At 41.8% G+C, this 23,588-nt stretch overlaps 2 protein-coding genes across 4 annotated transcripts in view; both read left to right on the forward strand.

Moving 5' to 3' along the window:
* Positions 1-23,588, forward strand: part of clic5a (chloride intracellular channel 5a) — a 1,193,419-nt gene that overhangs the window by 767,228 nt on the left and 402,603 nt on the right. The window lies entirely within an intron of this gene.
* Positions 859-22,520, forward strand: enpp5 (ectonucleotide pyrophosphatase/phosphodiesterase 5). 2 transcript variants are annotated; one of them, XM_028796397.2, is made up of 4 exons: positions 859-985; positions 9,567-10,449; positions 18,932-19,108; positions 21,114-22,520. In XM_028796397.2, the coding sequence occupies exons 2-4, from the start codon at positions 9,612-9,614 to the stop codon at positions 21,494-21,496; spliced, it is 1,398 nt and encodes a 465-aa protein (XP_028652230.1). In that variant the 5' UTR covers positions 859-985; positions 9,567-9,611; the 3' UTR covers positions 21,497-22,520. The 2 variants fall into 2 exon arrangements, with proteins under 2 accessions (XP_028652230.1, XP_051780404.1); XM_051924444.1 differs by lacking the exon at positions 859-985 and adding an exon at positions 8,896-8,940.

Below are 23,588 nucleotides of genomic sequence, written 5' to 3' on the forward strand. Positions count from 1 at the left end.
ACATGGATGCTATTCAGTAACCTAAAACAAAGTCTGGACTCCTTTGGTACTGTGTCTCTCCGGAATATCCTTGGGTGCTGTTGGTTTGACTTTGTGTCGAATGACCGGTTGCTCATGGAGTCCCGATTGAGGCACATTACCTGCATTATGAGGGAGCGTCAGTTACGGCACTACGGCCATGTGGCTCGTAAGATCCTCATTGTTGGTGACCCGAGTGGCTGGACCAGTCCAAGGGGTCGCCCACGTAACACCTGGCTGCGGGAAATAGAGGGTCACTTCCAGAGGGTGGGACTGGACCGCGTGTCTGCCTGGGGGTTGCCAACCGGGATCCCAAGTTGTTTCGTCGTGTAGTGGGTGCGGCAACGCACTGCACCAGTGCATGCTCCCCAACTTCACTTAACTTGACTTGTCCTTTTATATTCTTAAATGCGCAGTGTTAGAACTAAGCAATATTTTGCTCTACACATTGCACTGTCTGTATAATGCGTGTGTGACAAATTTAACAATTTGACTTAACTTGACTTTGGTCCCAACATTCAAATCGGTCCCGCTCTCCGAGCTGCAGCGAGGCTTACCTGCTCAAAGATGTGACAGTGTTTGTGCGCCACCTTCAGGACATTGTTGGTACGATATATTCAATTCATCTGTTATCTTTTGTTTTACTTGCGAACGTTTCCACTGATTTATATTTTGGAGCCTCGGTGAGTTAAACCGATGTGTGTATATAACAGAACCGGATTTATCTGCAGTCCCTCACGTTCGGCAAGCCGGCCGCTGGGAAAATACCGCAGGAAATAAATACCTTAGCAAGGGCCCGGGAGCTGATAGGTTCGGATAGGTTAGGCAGGAGCCAGTCACATTCTTCCGTGGGCGGGACTTCCGGGAGGAGGCTTGTTATTGTTGTCACTTGGGTTCAGCTGCTCGCATGTGTCACGGGATTGAGCGATGTGAGGTTTCAGTGCATGGACGTTGCGACACGTAAAAGGTAAGGATGAGAATTGCACAGTCTGCATTGTCGTGTCTGTCTGTAGGAAACACTTGATGGGCGTTTAGGGAGACCTCGGGTAGTGTTACGAGATCGTACTGGACTTCCGCGTCACGGCGTTATGTTTGTACGCCCGAGCGTTTAGGTCAGCAGTGTTTACGTCACGGTACAACTACGCACGGTTTTGAAAATATACGCTCCAAGGATGCCTTTGCCCACTGTGTCAATACGTTTTTATTTTTATTTTACTATTTCTTCATTCTTCTAAATGCAGCCCTTTTGCAGGTGCGTCTCACATCTGACGTCATCGATGAACCATATCGGCCTTGGGCAAGAAAGGCGAGCGCATGCGCGTATTGCCGCTAGCTGCTGCTCTCCGGGTAGCGCCGTCAGAAATCAAGTCAGCTGTTTGTCCAGCGTCCAGCTGGGGTAACTTAGTTTTGGGGTTTCTGTCCTTTGTAGAATAACATTCATGCCATAAGTAGAATAACATTCATGCCATAACTCCAAAATATTATTTGGAAAAAAAAAATGAGTCACTAGAGCATTTTTAGACTAAGATAAATACCTTATTTTGTATTTTACACTGTTTAAATTTTCTTAAAAGTAATATAGTAATATTGTGAATTTCCCATTGGGATTAATAAAGTATCTATCTATCTATAGATGTGACATTGACTTAAAGCAGTGCTTTCCAAACTCGGTCTTGAGGACCCCGTGTAGCTGCAGGTTTTCGTTCCAACCAGCTTCTGTTTTTAATTGGACTCCTGGTAAACTCCTCCTAAAGTAGTTGCAGCTTTTCACAATTCATTTTTGTTTGCCGGGGTGTCAGCTCTTCTTGTTTTTAACTGTCATTAGTAAGATACAACGAAGGAGAAAAACTGTACAGAGAAAGGGCAAAATAGAATGAAATCAACAAAAGAGAGTTAAGCATTTAAATCTATAGTAAAAGCAGAAATATTTCTAAATGTCTTATAAATGTAAAAAATGATGCTGCTGTGCTTTTTCTGAATTTTGAATAAGAGAAAAAAATCCCAGCTAATTAAATGAGATCTGTGTGATCAGGTGTTGTCACTGGTTATGAATCTGGTTGGAACAAAAACCTGCAGCCATAGTGGGTCCCCAGGACCGAGTTTGTGAAATACTGACATAACTGTTCATTTTGCAGATTGCATCCGGAAACTCGACTCCTCTTATTTTGGACCTGCAGTTCTAAACTTTGGAATGACATCGGCTCTTTCTTTTAGAAATTGTATTTTTGGTTGTTAAGTGTATGAAGATAGTATAGAGAATGCCATCCTCCTTATAAATTTAATTTTATTCTTGGGAAAAGTTGATTTCTTTAATGCAAATTCACAGATGCAAAATCTCATTTTATATTTTTTATGAAGGAAATAAAACATTACTTGGATACAATCCCTTTGGGATTAATAAAGTTTATCTGATCTCTTCATCCTTAGCCTGTAACGTCCGGTGAGAGACACTTTAACGTCCTGCATGACAAGGCAGTGAGAAAAAAGGACAGCTGGTGTACAGGCTTTTAAATGATCGAAGTGCAGCGTGACAAGCAGAACATGCAGCTTGGCAGCAGCAGGAGAAAACCAGCAGCTGATCCAACTGCATCTCCTTAGCGTGCGTGCGTCCCACCCCCCCCCTTGATTAGTTGTGGCTGGCACGTAGCACGTCCCAGTTGGGAGTGGGGGTGTGTGAGTGGGAGGCAAAGCCCCCTACTTTTTTATGAAGGAAATAAAGCATTACTTGGATACAATCCCTTTGGGATTAATAAAGTTTATCTGATCTCTTCACCCTTAGCCTGTAGAGTATTAATTTAAGTTTCTTTCTTTCTTATCCTAGAATCATAAACGTATACCAATTTGTGTAAATGTAATGCAATTTTATATATGTCATTCCTCAATATGTACTTTTATTTTTCATTTAAATAAAGCAGTTTTGGGTCATTTGGCATCAAAGTCAGTCCCAGCAGCGTTAGAGGTAAAGCAGGAACCTTTCCTGGACTGGGCACCATACTGTTCCCAAGCAAACTCATACCGTGTCAATTTACTGTCAAAATTAACGGTTTACCTAAAGAAAATATTTGTTGCATTGTTTGATTGGTAGTGTTCATAATATTGTCACATGTACAGAATACAGTGCAATTCTTATTTGTGTGCCCTAATCAGAGTGCCACTGTCCGGCACCATGATCATTACTTATCTCATAATGGAATCTATTTAAATGCGGCGTTTCTATCAGTTCCACACAGATTTACACATTTTAACTGGCGAGATTTCAGCCACACCACCAGCACATGTCAATCCACCATACACAAATTCTTTTGCATTGAAGCTCCATTTAATCAACAGAACTACAGCTCTGTGAATTCACTTTGTTTTTGATGGATGATTAATTACTGTTGCACAACACACTTGCACTGTGGATACATGACATGATTTGATGGCGCAGATTGCAAAATGCACAAAAAGGAAGAAAAACCGCAAGGGGTAAAGTGAAGAGACAGACTCTATACATTGTGCATCTGTTGTAAAGCCAAAGTAGCTTAGCACAGTAGCATCCAGACAAGAGAGCAGACCTGACATAAGGTAACAATGTTAGCATTTAATGTAAATGAATGTGATTGCAAGTTGAGATGAAGGCTAGTAAAGAGTGTGTGCTAGTTATGGCTAGATGTAATGGCTAGTTAAGAGCGTACAGTGCCCTCCATAATGTTTGGGGGGGGGGGGGGGGTCGGACCCATTTTCCCTTGATGCTCCCCTCTGTCCCACAGTTGAAAATTACAAATCAAACCATTCAGATGCAGACATTTATTTAAGGAGATTTGCTTAAGTTTTGGCCACACCATGTCGAAATGACCGCACTTTTTCTACATGCCCCCTCCACCCCATTCCCCTAACCCCCCCCCCCCCCCCCCCCCCCCCCATTTCAGGGCACCATCATGTTTGGGACAATTGGTGTCACAGGTGTTTGTGATTCCTCAGGTGGGTTTTATTGCTTCATGAGATACCTTGGCTTGCTTCTAACCAAACCATTGAAGACATCAGGAAAACCTTAGGATGACCGAAATCAACTGTGTGGAATATCATGAAGAAGGAAGAACACACTGGTGAGCTCAGTAATCACAAAGGGACTGGTAGGAAAGGAAGACCCCCACTGCTGATAACGGAAGAATCCTCACTATGGTCAAGAAAAAGCCCCCAATATCCGTCCGACAGATCAGAGACGACTATCAGCAGAAGACTTCATGAATAGAAACAAAGAGGACACACAAACCACACAAACAGGATGGCTAGATTACAGTTTGGGAAAAAGGACTTCAAAGAGCCTGCAGAATTCTAGGAAAAGGTCTTGTGGACAGACGAGACAAAGATGAACCTCAGAGTGATGGCGAGAGCAAAGTGTGGAGATGACATGGAACTGCCTGAGATGGCACTAGAGGTGTTATAGATTGGGTGTATATGACTACCACAGGTCCTGGCACACTTTTCTTCATTGATGATGTAACTGCTGACGGCACAATGAATTTTGAGGCGTGTAGAAACATCTGATCTGCTCAAGTTCAGTAAAGGCCTCCAAACTCCGTGGACGTTACTTCATCCTACGACAAGATGATGATCCAAACACGCTGCTGAGACAACACAGGAGTTTATCAAAGCTAAAAAATGGAAGATTCTTGAATGGCCAAAACAGTCAACTGAGCAGGCCTTCCATATGCTGAAGAAAACACTGAAAGAGATAAGCCTCCCAAAACCAATAGGAAGTTTGGCAGAGCATCACCAGAGAAAGACCCTCAGCACCTGGTGATGTCTATGAATCACAAGCTTCAAGCAGTCATAGCATGCTAGGATATGCGACAAAGTCCTAAATACTGTATGAAGACGGCTTTAATATACCTGCCATTGCTGCATCCCAAACGTTATGGTGCTCTAAAATGGGGGGGGGGGGGGGGGATGTTTTATTAAAAAAGAAAAAAGTTGTGCGACTGAAATGTGTGCAAATCCCCTTTAATGAAAGTCTGTAATGTGCACTTTAATTTTGTCTGAATTGTTTGGTTTGTAATTTTAAACTGTGGAGCAGAGGGGGAAATTGTAGAAAAATGTGTCTTTGTCCCAAACATTATGGAGGGCTCTGTAAATCGGCAGGAAATTAATTTGTGAGCTTATTTCATGTTGATTTGACGTTCATCTCTGTTAACACCAAGGTTATTATAGTTTTGCCTTTTTATATTAGTTTTTATTTCTATATTTTTTCTGACCTTACTTGGAAATTCAGTTTAGTTTTAGTTTTCCTTCATTGTGTATTTTTAGTTTTAATTGAGTTTTTATTTTACAAAGACATTTCTATTTTATTTTTATTTTTATATACAGGGTGGGCCATTTATATGGATACACCTTAATAAAATGGGAATGGTTGGTGATATTGACTTCCTGTTTGTGGCACATTAGTATATGTGAGGGGGGAAACTTTTCAAGATGGGTGGTGACAATGGTGGCCATTTTGAAGTTGGCCATTTTGGATCCAACTTTTGTTTTTTCAATAGGAAGAGGGTCATGTGACACATCATACTTATTGGGAATTTCACAAGAAAAACAATGGTGTGCTTGGTTTTAACGTAACTTGATTCTTTCATGAGTTATTTACAAGTTTCTGACCACTTATAAAATGTGTTCAATGTGCTGCCCATTGTGTTGGATTGTCAATGCAACCCTCTTCTCCCACTCTTCACACACTGATAGCAACACCGCAGGAGAAATGCTAGCACAGGCTTCCAGTATCCGTAGTTTCAGGTGCTGCACATCTCGTATCTTCACAGCATAGACAATTGCCTTCAGATGACCCCAAAGATAAAAGTCTAAGGGGGTCAGATCGGGAGACCTTGGGGGCCATTCAACTGGCCCACGACGACCAATCCACTTTCCAGGAAACTGTTCATCTAGGAATTCTCGGACCTGACACCCATAATGTGGTGGTGCACCATCTTGCTGGAAAAACTCAGGGAACGTGCCAGCTTCAGTGCATAAAGAGGGAAACACATCATCATGTAGCAATTTCGCATATCCAGTGGCCTTGAGGTTTCCATTGATGAAGAATGGCCCCACTATCTTTGTACCCCATATACCACACCATACCATCAATTTTTTTGTTCCAACAGTCTTGGAGGGATCTATCCAATGTGGGTAAGTGTCAGACCAATAGTGGTGGTTTTGTTTGTTAACTTCACCATTCACATAAAAGTTTGCCTCATCACTGAACAAAATCTTCTGCAAAAACTGAGGGTCCTGTTCCAATTTTTGTTTTGCCCATTCTGCAAATTCAGTGCGCCGATCTGGGTCATCCTCGTTGAGATGCTGCAGTAGCTGGAGTTTGTAAGGGTGCCATTTGTGAGTAGCTAATATCCGCTGAAGGGATGTTCGACTAATGCCACTCTCCAGTGACATGAGGCGAGTGCTACGCTGTGGGCTCTTGCTGAATGAAGCTAGGACAGCCACTGATGTTTCTTCATTAGTGACAGTTTTCATGCATCCACATTTTGGCAAATCCAACACTGAACCAGTTTCACGAAACTTAGCAAGCAGTTTGCTAACTGTAGCATGGGAGATGGGTGGTCTCGTAGGGTGTCTTGCATTGAAATCTGCTGCAATGACCCGGTTACTGCGTTCACCAGACATCAACACAATTTCTATCCGCTCCTCACGTGTTAACCTCTGCGACATGACAATGGCTGTGCACAAAGAGAAACTTGTAAATAACTCATGAAAGAATTAAGTTATGTTAAAACCAAGCACACCATTGTTTTTCTTGTGAAATTCCCAATAAGTTTGATGTGTCGCATGATCCTCTTCCTATTGAAAAAACAAAAGTTGGATCCAAAATGGCCACCATTGTCACCACCCATCTTGAAAAGTTTCCCCCCTCACATATACTAATGTGCCACAAACAGGAAGTTAATATCACCAACCATTCCCATTTTATTAAGGTGTATCCATATAAATGGCCCACCCTGTATATTAGTTTCAGTTTTAGTTTTAGTAATTATGTTAAAGAGCTACTACGGAATTTAGTTTTTATGTCGCAATGAGACAGAACTGTACACTTCACAGGTTAGGATACGAGTTTAATGTTAGTAGAAGCTTACTACACTACACTACACAGTTTACTATCTGGTTTTGTTTTTGTCTGATAAAAAAAAAACCAAGCATAATCAAAACCAGGCACTGAGTATGAACAATTGCACACAATTTTATAATTTTTAAAATATTTAGTATGTCATTTGTGCTGAACAAATCTGTGCTGAGTGTTGGCACTTTTTTCTTTTCCTTTAATTGACCAGAATGGAAAACTAGGTGAATTTTAAGGTGTGAGGTTTTTTTATTTTAAATGTCTAGATCACACAACATATCCTGCTCCAAGATAATGTGCTTATAATGAATGCCTTCAATATTGCATTCAAAAATCTCAAACGCTGGGCTTTATTTTCTACCAGCCATATTGATCTCTAATTCCATCTCAAGCACAAGCAATTTATAGAAAGAATTTTGCACCTGCAGGCCTGAAAACATATCAAAAATTAGAAAACAGAATCTTCTATGTTCTGACAGGTGTGACCATGAAAATCACGGGGCTTAGGAAGAACAGGGCTCTCGGGCTTGAACGAGTGTGCAGACCCCACCTAGTTTTTCTTTGTTTCCCTCAATACAGCTAACATGTATGAAGGTTAGGGGCAGTGTGACTTGAATAGCCAATCATAAGAACAGTAAACCCATAATGAGCAGAGCAAGAGCAGGTAATGGGTATATGGACAGGCACAAAATGACAGAGACAGCATCTGAGATTAAGAACAATGCATACATTATATAAACCTGTTTATCCATTGCAGGATCCTGGAGCCTACCCCAGCAGGTTTGGATGCAAGGCAGGAAAAATCCCTGGTATGCAATATGTATGATATGACTGTTGTTAAGAAAAAAAAAAGAATGATATTTCAACTATCTATTTTGATTGAAAAATTGAAAAAAGTGGACATATATTTTAAAACATAATTCTGCTACTGGATTATTTTCACAGTATCAGGTATTTTGACCTGTGAATATGAAATAAAAGACATAAATTAATAAATAAATCTAGAATAAATACTAAAACAAAATATTATGTTTAGCTTTTCATCACTTGGCAGACTCTCTTCGCCTACCTACCTGTAGATCAGCAGAGACGTTGCCAACTCGGGAATTTTACAAGGTTTGTATCTCTTTGTTGTTAAACAACGTTTTTAAAGCAAAAGTGGTTGGTCAGCAACAATATGCTGATCTTGTAGGATGACCACGTCAGTCTCTCGATCAGTGCCATTTTATTTTCAAAAATCGGGAGTGGTCTCCCCTATGTGAATTTCCCATTGGGATTAATAAAGTATCTATCTATCTATCTATCTATCTATCTAGACGTTCTCATGTACTCCGATATAGGGATGGATATTTGAGGAGTAAACCGCAAGACAATGATTTTATTATATACATTAAAAAACCATCAACATCAAATCAAATTAATACTATATTGAACAATTATTATAAAAGTAAAGTTGAATAAATCGGACTCTGCAGCTGCATGAATAAAAAAATCGAGTATGTGTTCAGGTAAAGTAGCACTTCCGGTTAATGGATTTGACCTAAAAGTTAATACAGATCTACATTTCTGGTGTAACAACCACATGCCAAATTTCATCCATCTATCTAGTTGTGTTTTTGAGATACCATGTTTATACACACACACACACACACAGACATATTTCCAAAAAAACGGTATTTTCAATTTTTTTTAATTCACTTAATGGGTTTAGTTTTGACAAGTGATATTGTATGCAATTTAAGCAATCAAATATTTTTTTTTTTTTTTAGGAAACCAATTAGCTGCTCATTTTAAGAGACCTGCCTTATTTTCTCTTTTGTGTATTTACTATTGCTCTTTAATAAAGCTCAAGTATCTTCTACGCGTAAAAGTGTGTGTGTCTGTCTGTCTATCTGTCCGGCCCGGACATGCGAGGCTACAGTATGAAGCTCAAAGAGCCGGCAAGGCGGCCCCAAGTTAACGAGTTGGTAGAAGAAAGATGCATGAGGCTACAGCATGAAGCTGAAAGAAAGTGAAACTGCTGATGAAAGACAAACGAGATACAAACTCGCTTAGTCACTGATAGACAAAGGGGGACGAGCATGTCCGCAAAACAAAATCATCAACTCTGCATTTCAATACTTTTTACGGCACGGGCTTACACGGCTAGTTTCTTATAAGATTACTTGATTAATCAATGGAATAATCGGTAGAACAGTCAATTACTTACAGTAAATAATCGATAGTTGCCGCCCTACACCAGAGCAAGGCCCACAAACAGCGACCACAGAGGGTGAATCCAGGTAGGAGTCGCACCTCATTCCAAGCACTGTGAGGCAGCAGTGGTGCCCTCTGCACTACCATGATGCCCAGAGGTGTGGCGTGGTGAGTAAACCTGCATATACAAAACAGTTTGCTTCGTTCAGTGTTGATGGACAATTCTTTCTCTTTTTTCTTTATTCTGTAGGATCATCCCGTCTTACAACTAGAAGACACCTGCAGTTTTTCCATTATGTTGCTGAACATCCAGGAAGTTACTGCACTGTGGCAATTTGTCATCTGCCTTTACCTCCCTACCAGGGCCTTCAGTCTTAATGGGCAGCAGAGCATTTTGCTGGTGTCGTTTGATGGATTTCGCTGGGATTATATCCACAGGGTGCCAATGCCACACTTTCAGGCCCTTCTGGCAAATGGTGTTTATGTGACACGTGTGGAGAATGCTTATATCACCAAGACTTTCCCCAACCACTATACTTTAGTTACCGGCCTACATGCCGAGAGCCATGGAATTGTAGCTAATGAAATGTATGATCCAAGTATCAATAAAACGTTTTCCACTGGAAGTTCAGACGTTTATGAATCTGTCTGGTGGGATGAAGCTTTCCCAATATGGGTCACAAACCAGAATGAAGGTCATCGGAGTGGAGCAGCCATGTGGCCAGGTTCAGACGTGAAGATTCACAACGTGCATCCTTCATACTACATGCCTTATAACATGTCGGTTCCGTTCACAACGCGGGTTGACCAACTCCTTGGTTGGTTCTCTGGCAAGGATTACATCAATCTTGGGCTGCTGTACTGGGAGGAACCAGATGAAATGGGCCACACTTTGGGACCGGATAGTCCCGACATGGATAAAGTTATCGAAGACATCGATTTGAAACTGGGGTACGTAATGGAGCAGCTACAAAAGGCCAAGCTCATGGATAAAGTGAACATCATTGTCACCAGCGACCATGGGATGGCCCAGTTGTCCCCTGACAGAGTAATAGTATTGGATGACATTGTAGACCGGGATTTGTACACACTGGTTGACAAATCTCCTGTGGCTGCAATTTTACCAAAACAAGGTAATTTTCCTATTTCTTTCTCTTAGCTTTCATATGGGGGGGGGGGGGTGGGGACACATAATTTGGTGAAGTGATGCAGATGGCTTATCTTGCTTTAAATTTGTTTGCTTGAAATCCAAAATCCGCTATGATATGTCTTCAGTTATCTGCAGTCTGTTTATAAACCGTCCTCTCAGAAAGTCTTCAGACTCCTTCACTTTTTCACATTTTCTTACATTGCAGTTTTGTTCTAAAATCATTTCAATTCATTTCAGCCCCAAATGAGGCAACACTCTGTAGCCACATAGCTATTGTTGTTTATAGTGTTTGCACCCAGTCGCGTCTCATCACAGCACCCCATTTAAACTAATATGTGTCTGTTTAAATGTCGTCCCCGTAATGAGAAACAGGGAAGGATGTTGTGGGGAGGCAACGACCCCTGGACAAGTCAGTACCGGAATTTGTTTTCAGTAACATCCAGCTCTTCATTAATTAAACAATCAGGAGGGAAAGAAGAAGAGGAAGGAGAGAGATGGAGATTTCAAGTATCAACAACCGATCAACATTATCCTGCTATTATTTACATCGCGCCTGGTTCCAGTTTGCTTCACATTCCGCCGAAAACACGACAGCCCCATCATCGCCAGAAACCCTGGGGTTGGACTTCATTATCCACCATTCGCCGAGGAAGCACGGTGAGGTCGTTCTGTTTTACTCTGGAGATTCAAGCACATGCATTTTTGATCAGTCATCCGTATTCTGGACAGTGATTTTTCTCAATCTTATCCTTAATAATTCCTTCCATTAGTTTACCTGTGATACACGTTGCGATTACTGACCTATAGTTCCGTGGATCTTCCTGGTCTCCCATTTTATACAGTAGGATAACATTTGCCATTTTACAGTCCTTCAGAATTTCCCCAGTACACAGTGACTTCCTAAAAATATGCATCAAGGGTTTATATCTGTACTCGCTAACCCCCTTAAGAACATCATGTGGGATTGCTTAGTTTAGCCAGGGGACCAGCTCTAAGAAAAGTTGTTGGTTGTTTCAGACTTCTTCCATTTAAGTATTATTGAGGTCATTGTGGTGTTGGGAACTTCAAAGATAGAGAGAGAGATAATAGGTATCTATCTATCTATATATCCAGTCAAAGTAAAAAGTATGTGAATCCCTAGGAATTCTCTATATTTATGTCTGAATCCCATATAAAACATGGTCGTATCTTCATGTCAGTCACAATAATGAACAAACAGTCTCCTATAACTAAAGATACACAGATTTTCAGAGTATTTTTGACCATATTGAAGTACTAGGGTGTTGTACCGTGTTAGCCATTATGAATGTAGATAAAAGCCAAGCAAAATGACACCTTTTATTGGTGTCCATATTGAATAAATCATTCAAACTGTGAAACCAAAGGTTGGAAAAAGTAGGTGAACCCTAAGCTAATGACTTTTTAAAAAGCTCATTGTAGTCAGAATTTCGCACACCTGGAGTCCATTTAATGAAATGAGTTCAGAGGTGTGGCCTAGAATGACTATAAAGTTTGAGTTTGAACTTTTGACAAGAAGCATATCCAGCTGAGAATCCTGCCTCGCACAAAAGAGCTGTCTGAAGAGCTATGATCGAGAATTGTTCATCTACATAAGGCTGGAAAGGGTTACAAAGTCCTCTCAAAGATTTGAGATATTCATCAGTCTACTGTTAGGCAAGTTGTCTATAAATGGAGACAATTTGGTATTGTGGCTACTCTGCCTGGAAGTGGGCGCCCTGCCAAGATGACCCCAAGAGCACAACGGAAAGTCCGCAATGAGGTAAAGAAGAACCCTAGAGTGACATCAAAGGACTTGAAGAAGTCATTAGAACTGGCTAACATCTCTGTTCATGAGTCAACTATACACAAAACATAGAGTTCTTGGCAGGACACCAAGAATGAAGCCACTGCTATCAAAAAAGAACATTGCTGAACGCCTGAAGTTTGCGAAAGAGCAATTGGACACTCCACAACGGTACTGGGAAAATGTTTTGTGGAGTGATGAAACCAAAATTGAGCTATTTGGGAGGAACAAGCAGAAGTTCATTTGGCGTAAAAAGGGCACTGGATATCAACATCAAAACATCATCCCTACAGTATATTATGGTGGCGGGGACATCATGATTTGGGCCTGCTTTGCTGCATCAGGGCCTGGACAGCTTGAGGGGAAAATTTATTTCACAGGTTTATCAACAAATTCTCTAGGATAATGTGAGGGTGTCTGTCAGTCAACTTAAGCTCGGAAGAGGCTGGGTGATGCAACAGGACAATGACCCCAAACATCACAGCAAATCCACAGCACAGTGGCTTCAGAAGAACAAACTCCGCCTTTTGGAGTGGCCCAGTCAGAGCCCAGATCTCAATCCTGTTGAGATGCTGTGGACTGACTTGAAGAGAGAGAGCCGTACACAGATGACAACCAAAGAATATGGAAGAGTTAAGGCAGTTCTGCATGGAACAATGGGCTCAACCTTCCCCCGCATGATGTGCAGGTCTGATCTGCAGTTACAGAAAGTACCTGTTTGAGGTCATTGCTGCCAAAGGAGGGTCAACCAGCTATTAAATCCCAAGGTTCACTTATTCTTTCCACTACCACTGTGAACGTTGAATGCATTTGTAAAATAAAGACATGAAAGAGTAGAATTTTTTGTGTGTCATTGGCTTAAGCTCATTGTGTATCTCAGTACTTGTGACTTAGATGAAGATCAGATCACTTTTTATGACCAATTCATGCAGTAAACCGGATAATTCCAAAGGGTTCACATACTTTTTACTTTGACTGTATATACAGCGCATCACTTTTTCCACATTTTGTTATGTTACAGCCTTATTCCAAAATGGATTAAATTCATTTTTTCCTCCGAATTCTACACACAACACCCCATAATGACAACATGAAAAAAGTTTACTTGAGATTTTTGCAAATTTATTAAAAATAAAAAAGTTGAGGAAGCACATGTACATAAGTATTCACAGCCTTTGCCATGAAGCTCAAAATTGAGCTCAGGTGCATCCTGTTTCCCCTGATCATCCTTGAGATGTTTCTGCAGCTTCATTGGAGTCCATCTGTGGTAAATTCAGTTGACTGGACATGATTTGGAAAGGCACACACCTGTCTATATAAGGTCCCACAGTTGACAGTTCATGTCAGAGCACAAACCAAGCATGAAGTCAAAGGAATTGTCTGTAGACCTCCGAGACAGGATTGTCTCGAGGCACAAATCTGGGGAAGGTTACAGAAAAATTTCTGCTGCATTGAAGGTCCCAATGAGCACAGTGGCCTCCATCATCCATAAGTGGAAGAAGTTCGAAACCACCAAGACTTTTCCTAGAGCTGGCCGGCCATCTAAATTGAGCGATCGGGGGAGAAGGGCCTTAGTCAGGGAGGTGACCAAGAACCCGATGGTCACTCTGTCAGAGCTCCAGAGGTCCCCTGTGGAGAGAGGACAACCTTCCAGAAGGACAACCATCTCTGTAGCAATCCACCAATCAGGCCTGTATGGTACAGTGGCCAGACGGAAGCCACTCCTTAGTAATAGGCACATGGCAGCCCACCTGGAGTTTGACAAAAGGCACCTGAAGGACTCGCAGACCATAAGAAGAAAAATTCTCTGGTCTGATGAGACAAAGATTGAACTCTTTGGTGTGAATGCCAGGCATCACGTTTGGAGGAAACCAGGCACCGCTCATCACCACGCCAATACCATCCCACAGTGAAGCATGGTGGTGGCAGCATCATGCTGTGGGGATGTTTTTCAGCGGCAGGGACTGGGAGACTAGCCAGGATAAAGGGAAAGATGACTGCAGCAATGTACAGAGACATCCTGGATGAAAACCTGCTCCAGAGCGCTCTTGACCTCAGACTGGGGCGACGGTTCATCTTTCAGCAGGACAACGACCCTAAGCACACAGCCAAGATATCAAAGGAGTGGCTTCAGGACAACTCTGTGAATGTCCTTGAGTGGCCCAGCCAGAGCCCAGACTTGAATCCGATTGAACATCTCTGGAGAGATCTTAAAATGGCTGTGCACCGACGCTTCCCATCCAACCTGATGGAGCTTGAGAGGTGCTGCAAAGAGGAATGGGCGAAACTGGCCAAGGATAGGTGTGCCAAGCTTGTGGCATCATATTCAACAAGACTTGAGGCTGGAATTGCTGCCAAAGGTGCATCGACAAAGTATTGAGCAAAGGCTGTGAATACTTATGGACATGGGATTTCTCAGTTTTTTTATTTTTAATAAATTTCCATAAACCTCAAGTAAACTTTTTTCACGTTGTCATTATGGGGTGTTGTGTGTAGAATTCTGAGGAAAATAATGAATTTAATCCATTTTGGAATAAGGCTGTAACATAACAAAATGTGGAAAAAGTGATGCGCTGTGAATACTTTCCGGATGCACTGTAGATATAAGAGAGAGATCAGAATCACAAAGAGGGTAGCACATAGTACAGGAATGTGGGGTTGGTGAGCAAAGCGAGCAAGGAGGCAAAGCCCTCTAGTAGATAGGAATACATATACACTGTATATAGGGATATATAGCTATAGACATATAGTGATACAGTATATAGGGATATATATATATCCTCTTTAATAAAATCCCTGTGTGCGTCCATGTGTCCGTGTGTGTGTGTCTTCTGGTGAAGTGCGCATGCGCGGGGCACTCTTTAATAAAGTACATCATTGCCGGGGAGAGTGCTGATTGGGTACTCGCGGCCGCGCACATAAAATCCGTTGCTGGGGAGGTGCCACACATACAATAATCAGCTGCACGCCAGCACAGATTAAAATACACAGTACTTGCTGGAGAGACGCCACAGCCACGATTATCAGCTGCACGCCACACATTACATCAGTTCCTGGGGAGACTCTGCTGATTGCCCATTGTTGTGACAGAAAATTAAACGCATATTACAGACAAGGCGGAAGTACAGGGAAGGGCGGAATGAGTGGCAGAGTCACTGGCCTCTAACAGATGCTTCAAAGGCCGCCTGACGCGTCACACAAGACAGAGAGGGCGGGACCTATAAAATATCGCACGGCTGATCCAATCGGATTTCGGTAAATGAGGTAACACCTAAAACATAAGGCACGAAAAATCCAATCAGGTACTGAGACGCGGAGACCGGCTTCCCCAAAGATGTGGGATTAGTGTTTGTTGTTGTGCAAGTGTTCACTCTGAATATGTCAGATTTGCGATTAAGAAGCTTGGCCCGGTAAAGTGTAAAGTGTCAGTCGTTGAAGGGGTTTTCCTAAATATATGAATTTTCATGATATTACAATAGGATGACTTTTAAAAGTAGATTTATTTTTGTGCACATAAAATCCGTTGCTGGGGAGACGCCACACATACAATAATCGACTGCACGCCAGCACAGATTAAAATACTTGCTGGGGAACTGCACAGTACTTGCTGGAGAGACACCACAGCAAGCTAAAATAAAGAGAGGCAGGATAGGAGATCTTCAAACAGACACAACACATCAATCAACAGCCACAGAGGAGTGGATAAATGTAATATTAATTATACTTACTGTATTGTCATATACATTTCTGTTTTATTTTTATTATTTTACTTTAAGTTTCTTGCAAAAATATTTTTGACAAAAAAAAATAGACTGAGGTCAAGGTCCCTTGCCATTTAATATAGACTGTTCCTACTAATGTTTATGCATTACTGTTCTAGCGGCCGTTATTGTAACGGGCTTAATGTCTAGTATATATATATATATATATATATATATATATATATATATATATATATATATATATATAGGGTTATACAGAGAGAGAATTTTTAATTTATATAATATATTGTTTTTTGTAGTCTTCCATATATCTGTCCTTCCTCACAGTCCTGTCTCTAAGCCCTGCAGGTAATTTCTTCGACCTCATGGCTTGGTTTTTGCTCTGATGAACCTTGTCAGCTATGGGCCATTCTATAGACAGGTGTGTGTGTATTTTTTCCTAATTGGGTCCAATGAATTAAACTGACCACAGGTGGACTCCAAATAAGGTGTAGAAACATCTCAATGATGATCATGGAATGGGATGCACCTGAGCCAGATTTCAAGTGTCATAGCAAAGGGTCTGAATACTTGTGTCAATGGGATATTTCAGCTTTTTATATTTTTAATAAATTTGTGAATCTTCCTAAAATTCCTTTTTTAGCTTTGTCCTTTTGTAGTATTAAGTGTTTCTTGGTGAGGGAAACATTTAATAATATTAATTGATTTAACAAAAGAATGCGACATAACAAAATGTGAAAAAAGTGAAGGGGTCTGAATAGTCAATGGCCACTCCTCATTCATGCAAACGGCCAATCATGTGCATGCAGTTCATTCAGTACGGCATGCAGAAATGGTCATGAGGTTTACTTGTTGTTCATTCACTTTAGAATGGGGAGGACTTGTGAATTACGCTACTCTGATCATAGCAGGATTACTGGTATCAGATGTGATAGTCGTACAGTAGCTTTCCATCTGGGATTGTCGTGCCATTATTGAGTAGCACACTTAATGATGGAAGTCGGATGATATTCTGTTGTGTCATCAGATCATCTTTGACATGCACTTAACATGAAAGTTACCAACTAACCTCTGAGGTTATTTTGTAGATCTGGGAATAGGAAAAAATGTCAACACCAATCATCCGGTGGACTCTTTGTTACTTAGTGTTGCCTAACGCCAGTCTTGCAGCCGTTAATCTCTCATCATTCTCGTAGTCTGATATCTGTGCCAGGCTGCTCATTGACTGGGGTCATCTTTAGCAGCACATACTTTTCAAACCTTTATTTTAACCCAGTTTACCACCACTCAAAGACTTCACAAAGCCATTCTCTTAACACTAGAATTACCAAAGCTTATGAAAAAACTTGTAAATCCAGCCCACCTTAAATCCGCTCGCACCTGTCCGTCTGCATCTTTTGTCTTGTAATTGTGTCAATAAGCCCAAGCAGCAAACAGCCTACTATCCAATCCTCCCACCGCCGCAGAAAGTGCAAAAACCTCTCCCAGCTCAAGCCTTCTTTATCAGGGAGTGAAGCAGTATCTAGAGCTGTATAGGCTAAAAAAATATATCGTTCTTTGGAACACATGCATTTCACGTGTGTTCCATGTCCACAAAAATCTATGCAAGTGTAGGATGACAGGAAATGGAAGAAATGTTGAACACATACCTAAAAGACAAACTTTTTCCAAGTTTTAGTACTAACGACAAAATGTAGACATGAAGTGTATAATGTATGAAGACTGAAGTCCAAATATCAAATAAGCACTTTCACAAAAGGTATAAACATAACAGATGAAGTGCACTTTTATTCAAGACTATAATTGAAGATAAAGAAATCGGGTTAGTGTGGCTTATTGTCATGACTTCTTTGGCAGTACAGCGGTAAGAGCTGATGACTCCTATTCAAAGGGTCGCTGGTTCAAGCCTCCCCTACGTTTTGAGTAGTGGGCTGCTCTTATTGTTACTATTATACAATAGAAATATACATTTGATTTGAGTGTGTAACAGCCGGTATAAATGTATGGTACTTGTAAAGGTTAGCGTTTTTTTTGTTTTTTTTATTCACTTTTATTCTGTCAGTTACCTTCTCGTTCGCCCCGATCTGACACTGCTGTTTTCAAGTAAAGACATGCTATAACAGAGGTGAACTCTGATGAGGATGAGGGTTCTGCATTGGAGAAAGAGAACGGAAGCACCCCCCACCCCTCACAAGAAACGTCCACTCACATAGAAGAAAGATGGCACCGTTTTGGATGCACCAAGAGGTCCAGTGTCATCCTGCCAGTGTTAAAGGACTGCAGTTAGACAAGAATGAACAATCCACCTTCCTGGCCTGCCAGTAGCAGTTATGACGGAGACACAGGCTTTATGCTTTCTCATAAGAACTATTGGGCGAGATTGCGTTGGTTTGGACATGTGCAGAGGAGACATGCTGGGAATATTGGAAGAAGGGTGCTAAGGATAGAGCTGCCAGGCAAGAGGAACAGAGTAAGGACTAAGAGGAGGTTTATGGATGTGGTGAGTGAGGACATGAAGATGGTTAAGTGTGGCAGAGCAAGATGATGATGAGGACAGGAAGAGATGGACAAACATGATCCGCAGCCGAAGAAGAAGTGGGTTTGACCAGTAACAACAAGTACAGCATGATACAGACTCATACAGACCCTTGGAGAGTTAAGTATTCCTTAAGTCCCATTAGCAAAAGCAAAGTGCTGGTGAACATTCCCAGATGGCACCTTGTTTTAGTCGCAGATTATTTGTTCTCAAGTAAAACGAAAGTAAAAATTTCCACGTCCTTTATCCTGTAAATCAGGAATTCTGGGAGCTGGAAGCCAGGAATCACTTTATTTTGTATTCATTGTATGGGAATTTTTGCTGAATTTCGAGTTTGCTGTTAATGTGGCTGCTGCTGTTGTTGGATTTTAGGTTCTTAATATTTTTTTTCCCCTGTTTTTAGGTAGATTTGATGATGTGTACAACGCCTTGATAAATGCAAACCTCAGCATGACCGTTTACAAGAAGACTGACATACCAGAGCGTCTTCACTACAAGCACAATGACAGGATTCAGCCTATAATCCTAGAAGCAAAGGAAGGATGGACAATAGTGCAGAACAGAAGTGAGCACCGCATGTGTAAGTACCCCGCTCATGAACTACGATTTCTGTTTTTTGACTTGGCTTACTTCAGTCACTGCACAGTGAACAGGCTTGCAGTACAAACTCTTAACAAGGACTCTTGTGCGCTCGTATCATAGTTGACTTTAAACAAAAGTAGTTTGGTGTCATTGAAAAGTTCAGTTTGTTCTTTTAATGTGTACACAGTGCCAGGTACTGTAATGTGCATAACTAGTGTTGCCATTTCTATACGGTGAGACCAAAATGTCTGCAAATCTCTTTCAATGAAAGTCTGCAGTCCGTGTTTTAATCAGATCTGAATTATTTGATTTATTAAGATTACAAATAGAAGTGCAGGAAATCAAAGAAAAAATGCGTCTTTGTCCCAAACATTTATGGAGGACAGTGTGTGTGTGTATCTATGTCTGGATTGAGCGGTTCAGATAATGTCATGACTTTAACCAAAGTCCATTGCCGAATATCCCAAGTGCTCTTAAAGGTCTGAGTAAAAGGAACTGTGGGTTCACATTAAAAAGAATCAGCACAGGTAAGAGGAGGGGTAAGTTTTGGGGAAAGGGGTCCCTAGAAGCCTTTGCAACAAAAACAGGCTGCCATTACAATCCTACCAATAATTTCTCTCTGAGATGCTTCTTCTGCCAACAGAAATACTGTAACAAATGTACAGGGTGAGCCAAAAAGAAGTACCACATTTCAAATGTTGTACAAAAAATGCTACAAGATAAAATAAATTTCATTACGACACAAGAAAGGGTATGCAAAATAGATTTTTTTTCCCCATTGTGTTTTAAAAATGATGTCTTCAAGGGTGGTGGCCATCATTAGCGATTACACTCTTCTGAACGCTCACATGACTCATTCAGCCATTTCAAGGGGAACATCGGTGATTTTGTGGCGAATAGCATCCTTGATGGCTTCAAAGTTTTGAGGTCGGAGTGTGTAGACCTTCAACTTGAGAAGAAGAAATCGCACGGAGCGAGATCAGGCGAACGTGAAGGCCACGTCACGCAGGGAGATCAGCTTCCCCAGAAACATCTCCACGCCGTATGAGCTGTTGCTCCATCCTGTTGACACCAGGCATCCAGCACATCCATTTCTTCCCAATCTCTAGCATTTCAATGTAACGTTCTGAAGTGATGGTGACCGTTGCTTCCCCCCTCCTCCAAAAAGTAAGGGCCTACAATGCCAAATTCTGAACGGTGCACCTAACTGTAACACGCTCACTGTGCAGGGGTCTCTGATGAAGTTCACGAGGGTTGGTTTCAGCCCAATAACGAAAGTTTTGCTTATGTACGTGACCATTCAAATAGAAATGTGCCTCATCGCTGCACTTGACGATGGCATCTCGATGAACGGTTTGCAGAATGTTCACTCACAACTCTCTACGGCTCTCCCAGTCTCTCTCAGTGAGTTCCTGCCCTACCATCATTCTGTTTGGATGGAAATTAAGGTCCTCATGCAAAATCAAAGACGTGTTGGTAATGCCTAAGGCAGAAGTGCGCTGAACGTCTAGGAGACTGCAAAATGGACGCCCTTACAGCCCGGATGTTTTCAGGCATTCGTACAGTCCAAGGACAGCCTGGAGATTTTAAGTTCAATGTCGTACCCGTCTGTCTAAATTTAGCCACCCACTGAAGAATTGTTTTCCGATTTGGGACGTCCCCGTTGGGAGGAATGCTGAAGTGCGTTCGGAAGGCGCGTTGCGTAGTGATGATGGATTTGTTGTTTTTGAAGAACGTTTCGACGGCGACCCCTCGTACTTTTCATGCCTTGGTCCGGTGCGCACCGTGCTTTCGCCGTCAAAACGTTCATCAAAAACAACAAAAAAAAACCCAACCCACTCGGCTGCTCTACCTCACACAAGGACCTTGAGAAATGGGGTACTACATTTTGGCTCACGCTGTACTTGACTTTAGATAAAAGTTAAGTAAGTAAATGCAATGAAATAATTTGCCTTGTTCAACAACCTTTCACATATCACTTTATTTTTTGTCTTTTTGCTCAGTGGGTAATCACGGATATGACAACACCTTCCCCAGCATGCAGCCACTGCTTGTTGCTCACGGGCCAGCCTTCAAGAAGAACTACACAAAGCAGTTCATGAAGTCGGTTGACCTGTACCCATTGATGTGCCACATCCTGGGAATCAACCCCAAGCCTCACAATGGCTCGTTGGCTAACGTGCAGGACCTGCTTGCAGATTCAAAGCCAACTAGCGAGCCACCTCAGCCGGAAGATTCATCCTATGCTCTGCTACTCGGCGCCCTCCTCGGGTGTATCCTTGTAATCGCTTTCCTTGCGGTATTTGTCAAACAAATAACACGGAGTCAGATGCCCAGGATGCCCATTAGTAACATTGAGATAGCACAGCCGCTGCTGCAGGCATAGCATTGCATGGAGTCCTTGCCGGTATAAAGTCACGTGCACTGATCCTGGTAAAATAATGTGAAATAAAAGTAGGCTTTGCAAGTATGGCACATGCAAGTGATGGGCAAAATTTAAAAGGGTTACTAATCTGGAACTTCTATGGTAGCCCCATTCGCATGTCAGAAGGAGTTTTGCTTTTTTAAATTCCATCAATCTGAGTCTTATCTACTCAGATCCTTGTACTTGAGAAATGTGACAAATGAGAGGAGCCCACTCAGTCCACCCAGCTCGTTGGCTTAGCTGATAGCTCATCTGGATTCTGCTTAAAGGTTGTCAAAGCTTCTGCTTTAACTCCATGTCTTGGTAGTTTTATTCCAGACTCCCAGAACTCTTGAAAGTAGAGCAGTGCTTCCCGGCTTCAGTCCTAAATGCATTTTCCTTTATTTTCCACCATTGATTTTCTTGAAGGAATTTGGCTGGATCAGCTTTATTGAAGCCTTGGAGGATTTTGAAGACCTGGATTAGGTCCCCATGTGGTCTCCTCCGCTGCTTTAATTCTCTGAGCCTGTCACAGTACGTAATGTCCTGGGATGCGCCTGGTTGCTCTCCTGTCCTCTGCACAACTTTACGTCCCGCTCTGTGCTTTTTTTTTTTTTGTTGTTGTACTTTGGGTGACCAGGCCTTACCAGTATGTCATTTAGTTGAAGCATACAGCAGTTTTTTACAATTATATAACCAAACATTTGCTTTGTAAATGCGATGATGCCTTCCTGCCTGGCGTGACTAACAATTGTAGTGACTTTTTTTTTTTTCTTTCCCATGGAAACTCCCACAATCTCAAATACAGAATTGCGTGTTCGCCAGCTGGGTGGGGAGTACCCAGAGTGCCCCACTTACAACTTTAAACTTTAATAGTGGGGAAAATACAAGTAAAAAAACCAATTGTGTCCAGAATACTAACACAAGGGAACAGAATTGGGTTTTGTGGTGGGATTGACTGTTCCGCAAAAATGAGGAGGAATAGCGTGAGATTTTTAAAAAGTAATGAAAGTGCAAACCACTTGCACTTGTAAATCATCAAGAACATGGGGACACAGTTGGAAGCTTGTGAAGTGTAAATTTCGCACAAACATTAGGAGGTTTTTCTTTACACAAAGAACGATAGACACTTGGAATGAGTGACCAAGTAGTGTGGTGGACAGTAAGACTTTCAAAACTCGACTTGATGTTTTTTTTGGAAGAATTAAGTGGACAGGACTGGCGAGCTTTGTTGGGCTGAATGGGCTGTTCTCGTCCAGATTCTAATGTGCTTATGCACTGTGAGGCCTGCTTCTTTACATTAGGGTCATTTAGTTTTAAGGGTAACGGGCTGTCCTTTGTTGCACTTTAAAGTACGAGGGGGAGTCTAAGTTAGAAAATGGGATTTTTTTTTAGAGAATGGAAAACTGATTATGTCATTTCTCAGTGTCGTCTCCACCCTTCTCGATAGCCTGGCAGCGCCCGGATTCCAGCAGAATAAAAAGGTTTTGTCTTGTCCTTGCAGCCACTTGAGTTACTGTCGAACACTCCATGTCGAGGGGGACTCCAGACGCTGTGACTCGCTGGAGACCACTATGAAGCCTACTATTTGATCCAAGCGGCAGGGGTTTGCTGTCTCAATGACGGACACACTAAGAACACCAAGGCTTGTCTGGAGAAACTGAAGTTGGAGGTATTGCCACATCCTCCTTATTCTCCAGACTTGGCACCGGTGTGATTTGGACCGCTAAAAAATGCAAAAAAAAAAAAACACATCTGGGTGGTTCGTCGATTCAAGACCGATGATGACGTGAAGAAAGCAGTGCACGAGTGGTTGGCAAGGACGAGACAAAACCTTTTATTCTGCTGGAATCTGGGCGCTGCCAAGCTATTGCGAAGGGTGGAGACGACATTTAGAAATGACATTAGTAGTTTTGTTAAGGTTGGTTTCCATTTTTATCTGATAAATCCCATCTTCTAACTTTAGCTGGACTCCCCCTCGTATGTTTACATTTGATGGATGATGTGGCAGCTCCGTGTTTTCAGCTGTTACTGGCTTCTTATAAGTGGGCATCAATCCACTTGGCATATGTGT

This window comes from Erpetoichthys calabaricus, chromosome 3, assembly GCF_900747795.2.
Source record: "Erpetoichthys calabaricus chromosome 3, fErpCal1.3, whole genome shotgun sequence".
Classification (NCBI taxonomy): Eukaryota; Metazoa; Chordata; class Cladistia; order Polypteriformes; family Polypteridae; genus Erpetoichthys; species Erpetoichthys calabaricus.

Excerpts from the sequence above, each read along its gene's own strand:
- enpp5 (XM_028796397.2), top strand. The coding sequence starts at position 9,612 with ATGTTGCTGAACATCCAGGAAGTTACTGCACTGTGGCAATTTGTCATC. Across the intron at positions 10,450-18,931 it reads TGCAATTTTACCAAAACAAG|GTAGATTTGATGATGTGTAC; the intron begins GTAATTTTCCTA and ends CCCTGTTTTTAG. Across the intron at positions 19,109-21,113 it reads CAGAAGTGAGCACCGCATGT|TGGGTAATCACGGATATGAC; the intron begins GTAAGTACCCCG and ends CTTTTTGCTCAG.